Consider the following 15,193-nt stretch of genomic DNA (forward strand, 5'->3'; position numbering starts at 1 on the left):
CCGGACATGGGTCCCTATACTCAAATGTTTTCTACTGTTGCACTGAATAACCCCTAGAAGTTTGATCCCATAGTTCTGAAACACCCTGTATATATCCGTTGCCACACGGCACAGTGTGGAATTCACGGCTTACAACACACGTTCCTCGCGAACCGGCCGGCTTACTTCCGTTGATGATTCCGGGTTGTTGGGCGACGAAGACCTAACCACCACGTATGCGGTGAGGCGCGCGTAACGCGAGGCGCTCTGAACGCGCGCGTGTTTCGTTACACGACGACGACGAGGCGCTCGAAATTCGATTCTAGCGAGAAACAAGAAAGCCGAAGCCGCCGGTCTGTGTGCCGATAATCTTACTTTTGTGTTTGGAATACCGAATTCACACACACACACATACGTAGACAGAACTGTATCGCACGTCGCGCGAAGGAATCGTGTTGAAAGCCATTAAAGGCGATTAAAAAGGGAACATTTCGTCGATCGATTATTTCATTACCGATTTCGTTATCTTGCCGAGTTTATTGTTGCGTCTACAGTTTTTTTTTTTTTTTTACATTTAACGGACTCGTACGTTTTTTGATTCGTAATGTTCTCACGCGTTTGAAATTCGAGAACAAAACGGAAGAGCAGAAAGCTGGCGACGACGATTACTCAGATTTCTCTCGCTCCGAAAGGAGTATTCCTCGTGTCTCGGTTTTCCTCCTCGACCGATGCAGCGCGTACGAAAGATCTTTTTCTCTATTCCTTTCGAGTCTCCCCAGAAGAGGAATTACCCGTTCGCGCAACAGATGAGAGGAGTAAAGGAAGAGGCCCCCCCCCCCGGCCCTCGGAGGTCGAACCCCTGCGGGTCACGGAGAGAGAGAGAGAGAAAACGGCGTTTTACCGACTATTAACTCACTTTTACCCCCTGTTTCATACCCTTCGCGGTCCGCCCGAGGGATGCGCGAAAGGGAAACGCGGAGAGTCCCGCAGGCGCCGACGAGATAAAAAAAAAAAAAAACGATAGGAAAAGGTGCACGCGAAAAATCCCTTCGCGTGTGTGTATTTCTTCCCCTACTCGAGAATCCTCGCGTAATATCTCGGTTTTTTCTTTTCTCTCGCGTTGCGTCTCAGTCCCTCGCGGGATATTTCTCTTTCCGCTTTTTCGGGTTTCCTTCGGGATGGACGCGTGCAGGTAGACGATCAGGTACCTGCGCGACTCCTCGAAGAATGGGGGGGGGGGAAGGGCAGAGGAGAAAAAAACGCGTTGATCTCTCCGGGGGCCACGCTCGATTTAACCCCTGAGAAAAATCGCGCGAGATCCCCTCGTCGCACGGCGGAGTCGTGTCGCAGTCGATTTCGAGGGTTAACCGATTTCCCTGCGAAATTTGAAATCCGAGAACGCGTTTTTTTTTTCCCCCTAAAACGCTCCCCGAAAAAAAAACGCGTCTGATTCGAGCGGTGCGCACCCGTTTAAAGGTTTAAGTATCTCGTAAAAATGGGCTCGAAAATACGAGAGACGAAAGTATTGGCGCCTCTTTTTCTCGGTTTCTTTNTTTTTTTTTTTTTTTTTTTTGCACACGACTTTCGAGGTTGAGGGGTCGAATGTCAGTTGCCGTCTCTAATTTGAGCCCCGAGCGTATCGAGAGCGTGATCTCGATTATTTTATTGTTCAATATCTCTCTATACGAAGCTCTTAACAAGTACGTGTCTATTCGTTTGATAGCCGCGAAGCGCGGTAACACAAAAGTGCCAAAAAAAAAAAATGAAGTTCTAAAATCAACAGTTTTTTTTAATTAGATTCACATTTTTTTTTTTCCTACAAAAACGCATTAGAGTTCGACGTCACTTTCGCAAAGTGAACGAATCTCGGAAAGATGACCCGCGCGATGTGTGCGACAACGCATTGTTTTTTCTGTAGCGACTGTGATATCGATGCGGCATGACACTCGCTCGCGCGCGCGGCGATTTGGAGCAAAGACGAAAGGAATAAACGTCCTCTCCGGAGAGGAAGAGAAACACAGAGAATCCCCGCAGCGCGGTATCTTCTCCAGACTAGGCTTTAAAAATCGAGTCAATTTAAAGACCCGGCCGCGAGCGAGATACAACGAAACGCGCGTACGCATGCGATTCTTCAGAGAATCTCTCTCTCTCTCTCTCTCTCGCTCTCGCGAGAGGATGAGAATTCATTTAATACCGGAACGCGAGTCTGAAATCTTTTTTGCGCTCTTTTACGACGCGATTCTTCTCTCTCTCTCTCTCTTTCTCCGTTTTTATTAATTATAATTCTTCATATTTTAATCACCCACGAAAAGCAAAGAATCCCGCATTTGAATCGCACAAACACGCACGATATAGAAATATTCGAATCGAAACTTGCGTCTCGACGGATTCCCAAAAAATTATGGGCGTTTATCCGATACACGTTGCGCGCAACAAATATTTTCCCACACCGAGACGCGGTGTCATCGTTTTTTCGTTTTTCTTCTCGGGGGAGTCCGCATTACGACGGATAGTCATTTTTCATCGACCGATGAAATTGCTGTAGGTCCTTCGAGTCGATGGAAAACGAACGAACGAATCATCCGTCTCATCCGTGATAGCGGGACGCTCTCCGTTCGTCTAACGAAAAAAAAAAAAACAGCGGTGAAAAACGCTGCAAGAACGAAAAAGAAAGAGAAACCTTAACCGCGAGAAACGAGGAGAAATAAACCCCCCCAAAAAGATATCCAAGGGGTTTCGTAATTTCGGTAGACATCATCGATCTAACCTTTGGAAAGGACAAGGGTGGGGGGATTCTTGGTTTTCTCCCTCTGTTTGAAGGAAGGGATTTTTAAGCTCCCTTTCTCCCTTCGGAATCTTCCTTTATTATATGCTTCGCTTTTCCATTTTTTTATCACACCTGCGAGCGTAAACTGCGAGCAACCACCATGAGCTTTTCCATTCTCAAGGTTTACTTGCGCGAACGCAACGCATCTCTCCTATCTATCTGTTGTTCGTGGATTATACCCAATATATAACATTCCACCCGAAAACAACCCTTACTCATATCTTAGCCGGTGAACTGTTTGCTTTCGGACCGCCATTTTTTCTAACGGTCTGTACGCATTTTTTCTGTTGCAATAAAAACCAAAATGGTTCATATTTTCTTGGAAAAAAAAAAAATATATATATATATATATATATATATCTAATCTCGTTACATCAAAAGTTTTGCTGAGACATTATCCTGCAATTTTGCTGACGCAAAAAATGTTGAAGCGTGAACGAATTGAAAGATTATATTTAATTTAAAGTTTGACAAAAAAAAAAAAAAAAAAAAAAAAAAAAAACTGACTTGTGAAGTTTTTACTGAAAAAACAATCAACGTGTGATCGATCAGTAATTAAAGTCTATTCGCTATAGAATAGTTTGCGCGGTATCACGAACTTTTTTTATATATATATATATTTTTCTCCCCTTCTGGAAAATAGCTGAGAGAGCAGATGTACCTGCCGGCAGTCGATTACGCGGCTTTTAGAAAATAGAGACGTCTCAATTTCACGACTTCGAATCTAAGGAAAAAAAAAAAAAAAAAAAAACTTTCCCCGCGATCTCTCCCTCTGTCTGTCGTTGCCTTCGAGGAACCTTCGAAGCACATCCCTCGTAGAGAATCGCTGCCTATTCGCTGCTTTCTCGAACCAATCCGGAAGCTCATCGCCCCTCTGTAAGATCTTCCCGAGATCAGGAAAGAATGAAGGAAAACAATCGCGAGGAGTCAGTTCTCGTCAGAATTCTGGCGAGTATCAGAGCTCCAGAATTTCCGCACAAGTTCGCACAAGTTTTAGTTTTTTAGGTGAAACGCGCGAGACGTAGAAGAATTCCCTATCCAATCAACAATCGCGCGATAAAAAACAATGACGGATAAAAAAACTGGCAAACGCGCCTTCTATTTTGTTTCGCGGTTTTAACAATCGTTTCTTTTATATCAATTGAAACGGCGCGCGTTTAAAATAACAATGTGCGTTTCGAGGAGGCAATAATTAGAAATGATAATTCGAATTTGTAATTATATGTGTATATCGGCCGATTCAATCGTTTCCGGCTGATATAGTAATTCTATACCTCCGCTATAATTTTATACCGCTTCTTATCGGACAACTTGCGCGGTTCTCGAGCGCGAAGTTTTCGTGTTCGTTTAACTCGACTCGATTTATGACGAGCGTTTAACTCTCATCGAGCAGAATACGAACAAATCTTGCTCTTGATTGACGTTGTGTGTTTTTTTTGTTTTTTTGTTTTTTATTTCACATCGTTTTCTTTCCAACATTGTACGTCTCAAGCCTTGCGGAGTAGAAGACGTCAACAATAATAATAATAATATGTCAGAGAGTTGTTTTTCTACTTTATCCCAGTTCCAATCATTCATATTATGCACTTATGGATTTCTCGAGAAATCTCAGGTCGCGTGTCATTACCGACACAATAAAATCGACTTTGTCATTGTTGATTACGAAACTGTGTTTATGCAAAAATATTATAATATCATTCTTTTCACACGTATCGGCGTATTCTATCTCTTTTGTAATTTATTTTTTTAATTTCACAAAACACTGGATGTTTGTTTGTTTGTTCGTTTGTTTTTTTTTATTAAAAAAACAGTTGAACATTTTCAAACGACATTGAAAATCACTTGCATTTTCTCTCAGGGAAGGTGAAGATAAAGGAGGAGAAGGACGCTTCTTCGATGGCCCCCGGAAGTCCACCTACGCCCCCGCACACTCCGCAAAGTCCGCAGCGCGCGATTCCACCTCTTCAAAACCTCTCGCAATCCTGTCAAACGTCAAACGCGAGTTCACCGAACCCGCAACAACAACAACAACAGCAGCAACAACAACAACAGCAGCCGCAACAGCAGCCGCAGCAACAACAGCAGCAGCAACAGCAACAACAATCGCAGCAACATCAATCGCAGCAGGAGCAACAGCAACATCCCTTGCACGCAGTGGCGAACTCATCCCTGAGTCAGATATTGGTGCAGAATCCTGCGTTGGCGCAACTTTTGCAACAGAATCCGGCGATTCTGTCGCAGAATCCGCAGTTGGCGCAGCTTCTGCAGCAGAATCTGCAGGTTCAGATGGGCAGCGTGCTCTTTCAGAACGTGAGGCGGGAAGAGTCGGAAGACTCCAGGGTGAGTTTTCTTGACTCGCATATATTATTAGGTCTACCGGAAAGTTCTGTCCGTTTTTGGAACAAAACAAAATACAAATTTTTCTTACCGTCAATAAACTTTATTAAATAATATATAATTGCCATTGTTATTAATGATTTCTTGCCGGCGTGAGGGCAATTTGTATATCCCATTTTTGAAAAATTAAGAAAAATTTGTATTTTGTTTTATTTCACAAAAAACGGACAGAACTTTCCGATAGACCTAATATATCGTATACACGGAATTGGCGCGTCGTAATTTGTTTTTTTGTTTTTTGCTCCGAATTATACAGACCAGAGAGCTCTGACGTTCCGCGCGAAGAAGACGATCTCGTTTTAACTCTTAGATTTAACTTAGATCCCTCATCGAGTTTTGAAATTCGACGTTTTATTAACGTGTATGTAATCGTATTATAATACGCGGCGAAACAGCTGCGGCACATTCCAGAGAGAGAGTTAATTTGTTTTAAGTCGACAAGGAACTCCAAACGGTGGCGCAACTGTCAGCGCAATTGTCGGAGCGGTATTAAAAAATTTAAGTAGCATTAAATTCTTGCTATATAGGTATTGCGTCAAATGCGAGGACACAACCGGGAGCTGTCCAAAAACAATACGCGATATGACTCATCTGACTCGAGTCGCGCCCGTCAGAGATCGTAAAAGTTAGTAGCAACGGGAGCTCTCTCGAACGTGTGCGAGCTTAACTGTGTGTTAGAATAATTCACAGCGCTTCCTAGAATCGTAAGCCAACGAACAATCGGTTATGATACACGTCGCAATAAAAGTCGATAGAGACCTCGCCGTCGCTTGGCAATTCATTCGCTTGCGAATGAATCTTCGAATTTTCTTGTTACTCTTAACAATCGAGATCGTCGGTTTATTTCCAGAAAAAATCAAATCCTATCTTGTCCCTGCGAACGCGAAAATCTTTATTTATTTTTACGCGAGTTATATAATTTTTATCTCTTGTTTTAATTAATTATTGTTGCAAGTAAATATTTACTTGTTGTATCAAAAAATTGACAACGAGCAGTTGTCGACGATACGGAACTTTGTTTGTTGCATCGCGTTTGTCGTTATCGAATATTATTATCAAATATATACGATTTCGCAACAAAGAAACGGCGTTCGTTACCGTACATACGTCGGGTCACCCAAAGAGGCAGAGGAGAGACACACACCGCGAAACGACGACACCGCGTTGGATCCGCGATCCGCGACCAACAGGATCGCCGCGTCTGCCCGCGTGGAATCCCGTACAGGGAGAATTGAAATTATTCTCCCGCGATTTTTCTCATGTCGTTTACATTATTTTCGCCTTTGAATATTAATGGGCATATGCTCTCCGGCGTTATGGCACAAGAAGTAACAACGGCGTATAATACTCGAGTCTTAACGTTATTCTATTGTTTGCAAATCAGCTCTATTGTTTTCTCATATACCTCTATACTCTCTCCCGTAACCCTCTTTGCCCCTCTCCTCGCTCTCTCTCTCTCTACCCTTCCCTCCTCCATCTCCTCCTTCATCGGCGTGCTCCCCTTCTTTCCCCTCCCATTCTTTCTTTATCATCGTCTTTCTCTTATCGTTACTTCTCTCTTTCTCTCTGTCTCTTCTCTTCGATTCTCTTCTTCCTCTTCGCGTCGCCGCTCTTCCCGCCCCACCTCTCCGTCTCATTCCGATCTTTTCTCTTTCTTCGCTCCTTCCCCCCTTTCCCTTCCCTCTCCTCTGCCTGTGGTAGTACCCCGGAACATACGTTCGCATTATATACATCGTGATGCACATTAGTTTCCATTCGTTTTCTTTCCCCGTTCGCGTTTTTTTCTTTTTAATTCGAAAAAACAAAAAAAAAACAAACAAAAAACAATGTAACGCGACTGTACGAACACGTATGCGCGTTTCTTCCCTTCCCGTTCTTCTCTCTCTCTTCGGAGCCGCGGCGCGCGAAGTTTTTCGCCGATAAACTTTCCGGAAACGGTCGCTCCCGTAATATTGTTATTATTATGCGCGATACGCCGACAATTCGTACAATATTGGGCGCGGAAGAATTGTGATTGTGAACGAGGAATATAAATATGTTTGATTGGAGATTGCGGAATTGACGGGGGACCCGCGATGGTTCGCGCACATACGTGAGGCGAGTTCTATTAAATTCGACGGAATTAATCGATTGTTCCGGTGCGCGCGCGCGCGCTCGATCGCGACGTTGGCGCTTCTTGTTAGGACTAGGGGGGAATGAGGTACATCAGATCGCGGGACAAAGAAACCACGTCAAATGATAATGCGGACGCGATGTGTCACGGCGCGCGTAATGGAATCTGCTTAGGTGATATTTATATATGCGCGAAGTAATTCAAGAGCTTTCGCGATAAATAGAAATTGCGCGCTTCGAAGGAACGAATCTTTATCGAGTTTCACAACAACAGGTTGCCGTTGTCCTTGCGACATCGCGTTTCGAACAAAAAAAAAGGTTCTTACGTAAAATGTGAACGTTCGACAAAAGAAAAAAGAGAGTAAAAAAACGGACAAGACGATGAAGTAACTGGTTCTCATAAATTCGGATCGACTTGGGATCGCAGCTAGGGCTTCGGAAATCGTACATTAACATTCGAATAATTCGATCCGCGATGGGGCTTCCCATCGGCAAAGTTTCGTTCTCCTTTGCGCGCGACGCGTTTCTTAGCAGCAGCGTGCGCGCGCGCGCGCGTTTTTCTTTTTCTCCCGATTTTTTTAATTTTGGGACGCCGTTTTCTCTCGGACATTCGATCGTCAAACAAAATATCGTCACAGAAGACGAGCGCTGTACGATCGAAGCTCGAGTTAAAAAGCTCAAAAAAAAAAAAAAAAAAAAACGCGAAGATATCCGCTCGGGGGTAATTTCGTCACGTTGGTAGCGGTAGGGTTAACGAAGAGTATTAAGCGGCCATTACGAGCGGGGCCTAAGGCAATAACGCGATTAGTTCGCGGAATGGCCGGTCTTCTGCACGATAGGATTTTACGGAAACATCTCGCGCGTCCGCCGCGCGTGGGCGGTGCGGGTATGGTTTATCCCCTTGCTCGCTTCGCCCCCTTCGCTCGTGTACGGCCCTGAGAGCACGCCGGTGCATTGTACATCGTAATGTATTTCTTTTAGGTACCGCCGACAATAGCGAGCCTGGCGGCGATGAAGGTGGAGGCAGCTGACCCGAAGGTTTCCGGTGAGTTACTATTTCCTCCTGCTGACGGAATTATCGGGATCGTAATTAGATTCGAATCGAGACTCCCGCGTTCGATGACCCTACTTTGTGCGAACAAAAGAAAGGTGAAATAAAAAATAACAGAAAAGACAAAGAGAGAGAGAGAGAGAGTGGAAAAAAAAAAAAAAAAAAAAACAGAACGGTCGGCGAATGCGAAATCATCGACGCGCACGTAGCTGCGATCTGGTTAGACCAGGTGATTTGTAATCGACGCTTTAATCGCTTCGAGCGAACCTATGATTAGAACGGAGACAATGTTGTGTCGATCGTACGCGGCGGTGACGCCTGACCTTTCAACGGCGTCGGAGATAGAAATAATCGGTATGCGTCCGCGTTCGCCAAAAAAAGTCCGGCCGCGTGTGTATTCCGCTTGCGGAAGTGGCCGGATGTGCGATTAATTTAATAGACGGATACCGTCTGTAAAATTGAAACGGTTTATTTATTGAATTCTTAATGGCGCTCTGTCGTCACGCGATTATATTAACGATTAATATTTGACGATACAATTTTTTATCAATTAGGTGTAGAAAAATTTTTCTCGCACACAAATTAGAAAAAAAAAAAGAACTTGTGCCAGTAACTTCGTCAGCACGCTGTTTACTTTAGTTTTTGTGTTCGCTTATTTTCAAACGCAAAGATTTATTTCCGTTGCGGGAGATGTGTTTCCTTTTTTTTGGGAATCCATTTCCGTTTCTCCTCTCAAAGCGGCGGATTTTCCGACGGGAATTAATAATCGGCCGTCGCCTTGCGCGCGCGCGCGCGCACGGAACAAGCTGGAGAAATTGCAGTCGGGCGCGCGCGCGCGCGCCCGGCCACAGTGGGCCCGCATCTTTGAGTAATTATCGCACATTCCTGCATGCCACGTGACAAATCTGAAGCTATACGTAAGCCTGGGCTGTGGAGTGCCCGTCGGTTCTGTCCAAGTCCTTTATTTGTCTCGATCCTCGCAAACTCGTGAATCGTGGCGCAACCTGACGAATCGCGGCCGTCCGCCGCTTTCAGTGTTTTGTGCCCAGGGGCTGTTCCCCCTTTATTGGAATATCCGCCCACAGCATTATGGGAATTATCAAGGAAATGGGATGAGTGCCAACGGCTCCCACGAGGGGTTTGAGGGGAACGCGGGGAGGGATTTGCTTCGGCCGCGTTGATAAAAGAAAGAACTCGGGAGTTTACCGATCTCTGTCGCTTCCCATGCCGTTTGAAGACATGTGACACGAATCTTTTCGGATGTATATATATATATATATATGTATTTGTGTCCAATGCAAATATTTGCGCTTGATTTAAAAGAAAACAATCCCCCCCGTACTAAACTTGAAGTTTTTAATTAACAAGCGCAAAGACGTCGTCGTGATTACGTGTACAGAGAGAGAGAGAGAGAAAGCGCTCCTCTCAATTAATCATCGCTGGGGGGAGGGAAAAATAAGGAATTTACGAGATTGATAGAGGAAACATCGCTCGCTGAATGCGGCAAATAAACGGGTAAACTGTATTACATAAACGTGCGCCGATGTGTTTCTCCGTAAATAGGCGCTATTAAGATCAATCGTTTTACCCCGCCGTCATTTCACTTTGTTGGCACACGCGGGGTCTCGTCATTTTCTTCGGAAACGCTCGCGGATGACTCGCAATCGCGCAACGACGGTTCGCCGCCGCGTCGCCAATTCCGTCCTCTCAAAACCGTGAAAAGAGATTCCCCGACGGAAATCACGGCGCGCTCGCGGTTAGAAGCGGGAGCGCGCGCGCGCGGGGAGAATTATCAAGTAAGAGAGAAAGAGAGAGAGTGTGTGGGCGGCCTCCGTTGGATTTTCTCGTCCAGTGACATATTCCCACAATTTCGGATCGGCCAATCAACGTCGGCCGGACGATATTAAATACGTGGTGGGATCCGCGGCGAAATGGAAATAAAATAAAATATATGTATACGTGTGTGTGTGTCGTATACGTCGTTCGCGCGACTATATAAGCGGAATATTCTAAAGAAGAAGAAAGAGAGAAAAAGAAAAAGATACGCGAGCCGAAGGCAAAAGGGTAAATCTAAACGGGAGAGAAAGAGAGAATTGCGGGTGCGCGCGAGAGAGAAGGACGGAGACGTGGATGTATGCGTACGTGGAAAGAGAAAGAGAAAGAAAACGCGCCGAGAGAAAGAGATACGGACGGGGGGAGAGAGAAAGAGAGAGAAAGAGAGAGAGAGAGAGAGACAGGACGCGAGGAGGGAGAGAGAGAGAACGACGGAGAGCAAGAGAGAGATGGTAGCAATCAAAGCTGATTAAGCCCACAACTGGGGAATCTGTGGGGCCAGTGTCTCACGCCAATCTCGCCCAATCAGCCGGTTGGCCGGGGAGATTTAAAAAATAGAATGCCTACTGTCAATTGTCCCATAATTTAAATAAATCGAATAAATGGACAAAGTGGCCAATTAGAGTAGTTGCTGGTTGCTGCTTTAACGCATTATTCTCTCTTTCTCGCAGTGTCTTCGACTCTCGTCTCCTTCCCCCTTCCCCCCCCTCCCTCCCCCTATATACTTACCCCCTTCCGCCTCTTCATCGTGTCCGAAGATGCGCTTCCATTCCCCCCTTCCTTCTCTCCTTGGGATTCCCCCGGTCCCCTCACCCCTCCCCACCTCCCCGATGTACACTCGTCGTTGTCGGTTCTCTTTTAATTCTCCTGTGTGTTTGACATCGACGCGCCGCGGCCACCTTGCCTTGCCGTCGTCGTCGTCGTCCGAGGTGCCTTCATTACACATCGTGGAGAAAATGACCATTAACGACGTGAGCGCGACGTAAACGTATGATGTGCTCGCGCGAGATTGGTAATTGGTAATGGGGCGAACATCAGGCCCGCGCGTTTCAAGCTTCGGTGAAGACGCGCCGGGCACAAGTACGAAACTTTACGGAATACTACTTTGTCGCTTACGAGAGAGAGAGAGAGAGAGAGAGAGCGCCTTTTATCTTCCACCGGTAGCCACAGCTAAGACAGATAAATATCGCTTACTTACTCGTTTTAACTTGGGATACTGATACGTACTTGAATAGAACCGTGTTTTCGCAGTCTCAATTACAAGGTACATAATAAATTTTCCACAATTGGCGCCGCTTATTCATTTCGAATGTAATATACAATTTGTAATATGGAGCTTCTCTCCGCCGAGCGGGGACTAAATGTTTCAGAAAATCGGACGTCGACGTTCTTGTTACTTTGAGATTATTAATTTCCAAACGTTGATGTTACAATTTGATTTAGGTTGCATTTTCGCGGACTTCTCGAAGAACTCGAGAAATTAATTAATTGCTTCGGCGAGTCGCTATCGCTTCAACGCCGGACGTTAAAATTCGATAAGGTGGTACACGTCTTCTTGAAGGAAAAAAAAAAAAAACGAGCGTGTGTTACGTGTGCTACGTTGTCTCGATCCATCTTAATGAAATGCCGCATTTCGGCCTCCGAAATTTTACTCCGGCGAGCTCCTTACTAATTATAACAATTTATGACTTTAACAATTATCGCCCCGCCGTGGCACACACATGTGCCACGTTAGCCGACGCCGCCGCGTCTGCACCTGTTCGACATACGTTTACGGACAGCGGTTTTAACGGCCTCGCCGATATCTGTACTCATCAATTTTGTGCAAATACAATTTAATTAAGCTTCACTATCGCGCCACGATACGTGAGTAATATTGATATCCTTGATTTTTAACGACCGCGTCTGTCAATGCGGCAAAGAAAAACGCTTAATTAATCAACGCGCATCTTTGCGGAACAACAGCGCTAATAGTAACAAAAAAAAATCGCTTTCTTTTAATCAGCAGTCCCCGTACACGCATTATGCGTTTGATTGTATAATCAAATAATTAAGTTAATAACGTGGAATTGTGCAATTCCACGAGAGAAAGAGAAAGAGAGAGAGAGAGAGAGAGAGAGAGAGAGAGAGAGAGAAATTGTTAGAAATTTTTAACAGGCTCGTAATTTAAATGATTCTCTTAGCACGTCTAATTACGCGAAATAGATTCATTATCGTGAATAGTCGCGCGAGCCCGTAGGGGCGGATAATGTAGGTGTTCCACGTAGATGAGCGCGGCGTACCTCTATCTGCACGGGCTGCCAGTCTGGGCGAGGCAGCCGAGAGAGCCAGGCAAGCAAATAACAAATAAAGCATAAACGGGAGCTACGATAAATAACTGGTGCACCGTTCTCTACATATAGTGCCCCGTCTCTCCACGGGCCCTCCAGGGTCTCTCTCTCTCCCCCTGTCTCCCCCCGAACTCCTCATTCTCTCCGCCAACGATCTCACCGCCCCCTCCACCAGAATTACCTGTGCACAGGATCCACACATGTGTGTGTACGCGCAACGATTCAAGGTACAAACCGAAGAGTTCAAACCTCGGCGACCTTTAGTTTCCGTTCAATAACGCGCGCGCGAATGATCGCGAGAAAATTTCAAGGAATCTTCTTTCTTTCGACTGATTTTGGCGCGCGTAATTTTTACGGGGTATAATGCAATTTTTGGAACGCGGTTGCGAGCTCTGTTTGTTACATATCGCACCGCGATGCGGGCCGTCAATATTCGCATACGCGCGAGTTGCTGAGAATCATTCTTTATGTACGTAAGGCCCACATATGGATTAGGAATTATTCGATTACAAAGGAACGGTTCTTGCGCGAAATTAGTTTTATTCTAAAAAGAATAGCCGCGGCAAAACGTTCCGAGGAACAAGTCGATGCGGGAGAATTGAAAAAGAGAGTTATTTTTTATCGCGCGTTATTACCTGCTTAACAATAATTGCAAAATAAATTAATTTGCGTGTTATATTCACAAAAGATAATCTTGCGAGGAAAAATAAGCCGACGTTTTTATACGGACAATTTTTTGTTCGTGTAATTAATCGGTTTTGTTAAAAAAAAAAACACACACACACACAAAATACATAAATATAATTTTCTTTCTTTCTTATTTGCATAAACATTTCTCTTACGAGTTTTACTTGGTAATTTTCGTTCGTGTTTAAGTTCGTAAGTTGTATTTCATTATCCGAAATTGAACAACGCGATTGTGCGTGATGACGGACGATCCGCTGTTTTGCCGCGCCGCGTTCGTTTCTCGAGCGAGCAACCGTTAGCCTTGAAGAAATACCATTAAAAAGCGATATATGCGCGGTGAAAGGGAGAGCGCGAGGGAGACGGGAGAGAGGAAAACGAATTTCATGGTTCATTCGAAACTTTTTAAACGAATTTGCACGCGCCACGTCCGCCACGCTCGCAAAGGGGTTGAAACTTTGCGAATTAACTGCTAAATAAATATTTGACAGGTAAATTACCGGCTGCATCGTCGTCTTCTGTCTTTTTCTTTTTTTTTTTTTGTCTTTCGAAACGCTTTATCGAATTATCGGAAAATTATCGTGCGCGCGTGACAACGATTTATTGTTTCGCGGCGGCGAGTTTTTTTGGTTTTTTTTTTTGTCGCGATACGACGATAAAAGTGTCACGCGGTGACAATTCTTCTTTGTGCCGATTCGCGTTCGATTGCGGTAATGATCGCTCGCGTTCACTTAGAATCCGCGCAGACAATGGCCAATTTTCGTCGTCGTCGGGGACAACGCGCAAACAATGTGCTCGTGGCTATATAATTCGTGGGTTCCGCTCGCGTTCCCAGGCATTCTCGCGAAACGACCCGTCATCGCCGCGTTCTCGTTCGTCGTCCCCATCCTTGTCTCGTAAAAACTCGCAGCGCCTTCAAGAGACGCGCGCGCGCGGAGATGCGAAATTTTATTATTTATATTTGAAATTTATTTTATCGCCAAGGGGAGACGAGCGGCCCCTCAAAACGGGGTGGGGAGGGGTCCCGTCTGATCATCGGCGAGAGGGGGCCCTTTCGCGTCCACCGACGTTTTCTCTCGCGTCGTTTCGTTCGCCAACCTATAATTTATCGTTCCTTTAACTTTTTATTAATTTCTTACTTCCCGCGGAATCGCGATCGTCGTCGCATTAAAAGGACGGTCGCGGCGACGGTCGCCGAAATCCATCGGTGCACACAAACGGAATGTCGTTCCCTCATTTTTCGTGGCCTCGCCACGTCGAGCCCTTTCGAGCTCTTTCTCATCCCTTCTCGACGCGGAGCGTCTCCCAAAAGAGAGGAGTTGCCGCGATTCCATCTTTCTTTGTCTTTCTTTCCCGTTTCCGTGTCCCGTTTTATTACGCGGGCATCTCCGATGCTATCGGATCGCGAAGGAGAAACAATTTTTCGCGCGCATTCATTCATCCGGCGTCGTATCAACCGCTTGTGTGTGAAAAAAAAAAATTCGTTACGAAATAACTCGAATCGCGTGTTAATTAATTAACACTCGAAGATTACGGAAAAAATTAATGGAAGCAAAGGAGATGATTATCGGTCACTGTTATTTTAACGCTCGACTGTTACGGTATTGCAAAAATATATATCGATAAAAGTATTACTCTTTTAAAGACACAAAAATTAAATTATTTTTGAAACTATCATGTGAATTTTAATATTTTCACACATTCCGCAAATTTGTTGCGTGCTCTTTGTTAATAAGATTTGCGTCCGAATATCACGTGAAAAATATTTCAACAGGCCAATCAACCTTCAAGAGAAGTATTAATATCCGTCTCTCTCCCTTTTTTGTGCCGATCTTGGAATTCCAGAGACGTCTCCTCGGCGTTCTCCTTCGTTTCCCCGTTCGGGATTCGATGGATCTTGCGAAGTTAGCGCGCGGGAAAAAAGGGCCTCGGCTAATTAATAGAGCGGGATCCAGACCCCCGAAGGGACGGTCGGGACGC

At 45.1% G+C, this 15,193-nt stretch overlaps 1 protein-coding gene across 5 annotated transcripts in view; it reads left to right on the top strand.

Annotated features, from left to right (window-relative positions):
* LOC109854923 overlaps window positions 1-15,193 on the top strand; it is an 84,362-nt gene that overhangs the window by 47,843 nt on the left and 21,326 nt on the right. For all 5 annotated transcript variants that reach the window (XM_020428557.1, XM_020428561.1, XM_020428559.1 and 2 more), the window contains exons 5-6: window positions 4,665-5,146; window positions 8,297-8,360. In XM_020428557.1, the coding sequence (XP_020284146.1) occupies window positions 4,665-5,146; window positions 8,297-8,360 (546 nt within the window). The remainder of the gene's footprint in view (window positions 1-4,664; window positions 5,147-8,296; window positions 8,361-15,193) is intronic.

Source organism: Pseudomyrmex gracilis, unplaced genomic scaffold, assembly GCF_002006095.1.
Source record: "Pseudomyrmex gracilis isolate BER0280 unplaced genomic scaffold, ASM200609v1 scaffold_75, whole genome shotgun sequence".
Classification (NCBI taxonomy): domain Eukaryota; kingdom Metazoa; phylum Arthropoda; class Insecta; order Hymenoptera; family Formicidae; genus Pseudomyrmex; species Pseudomyrmex gracilis.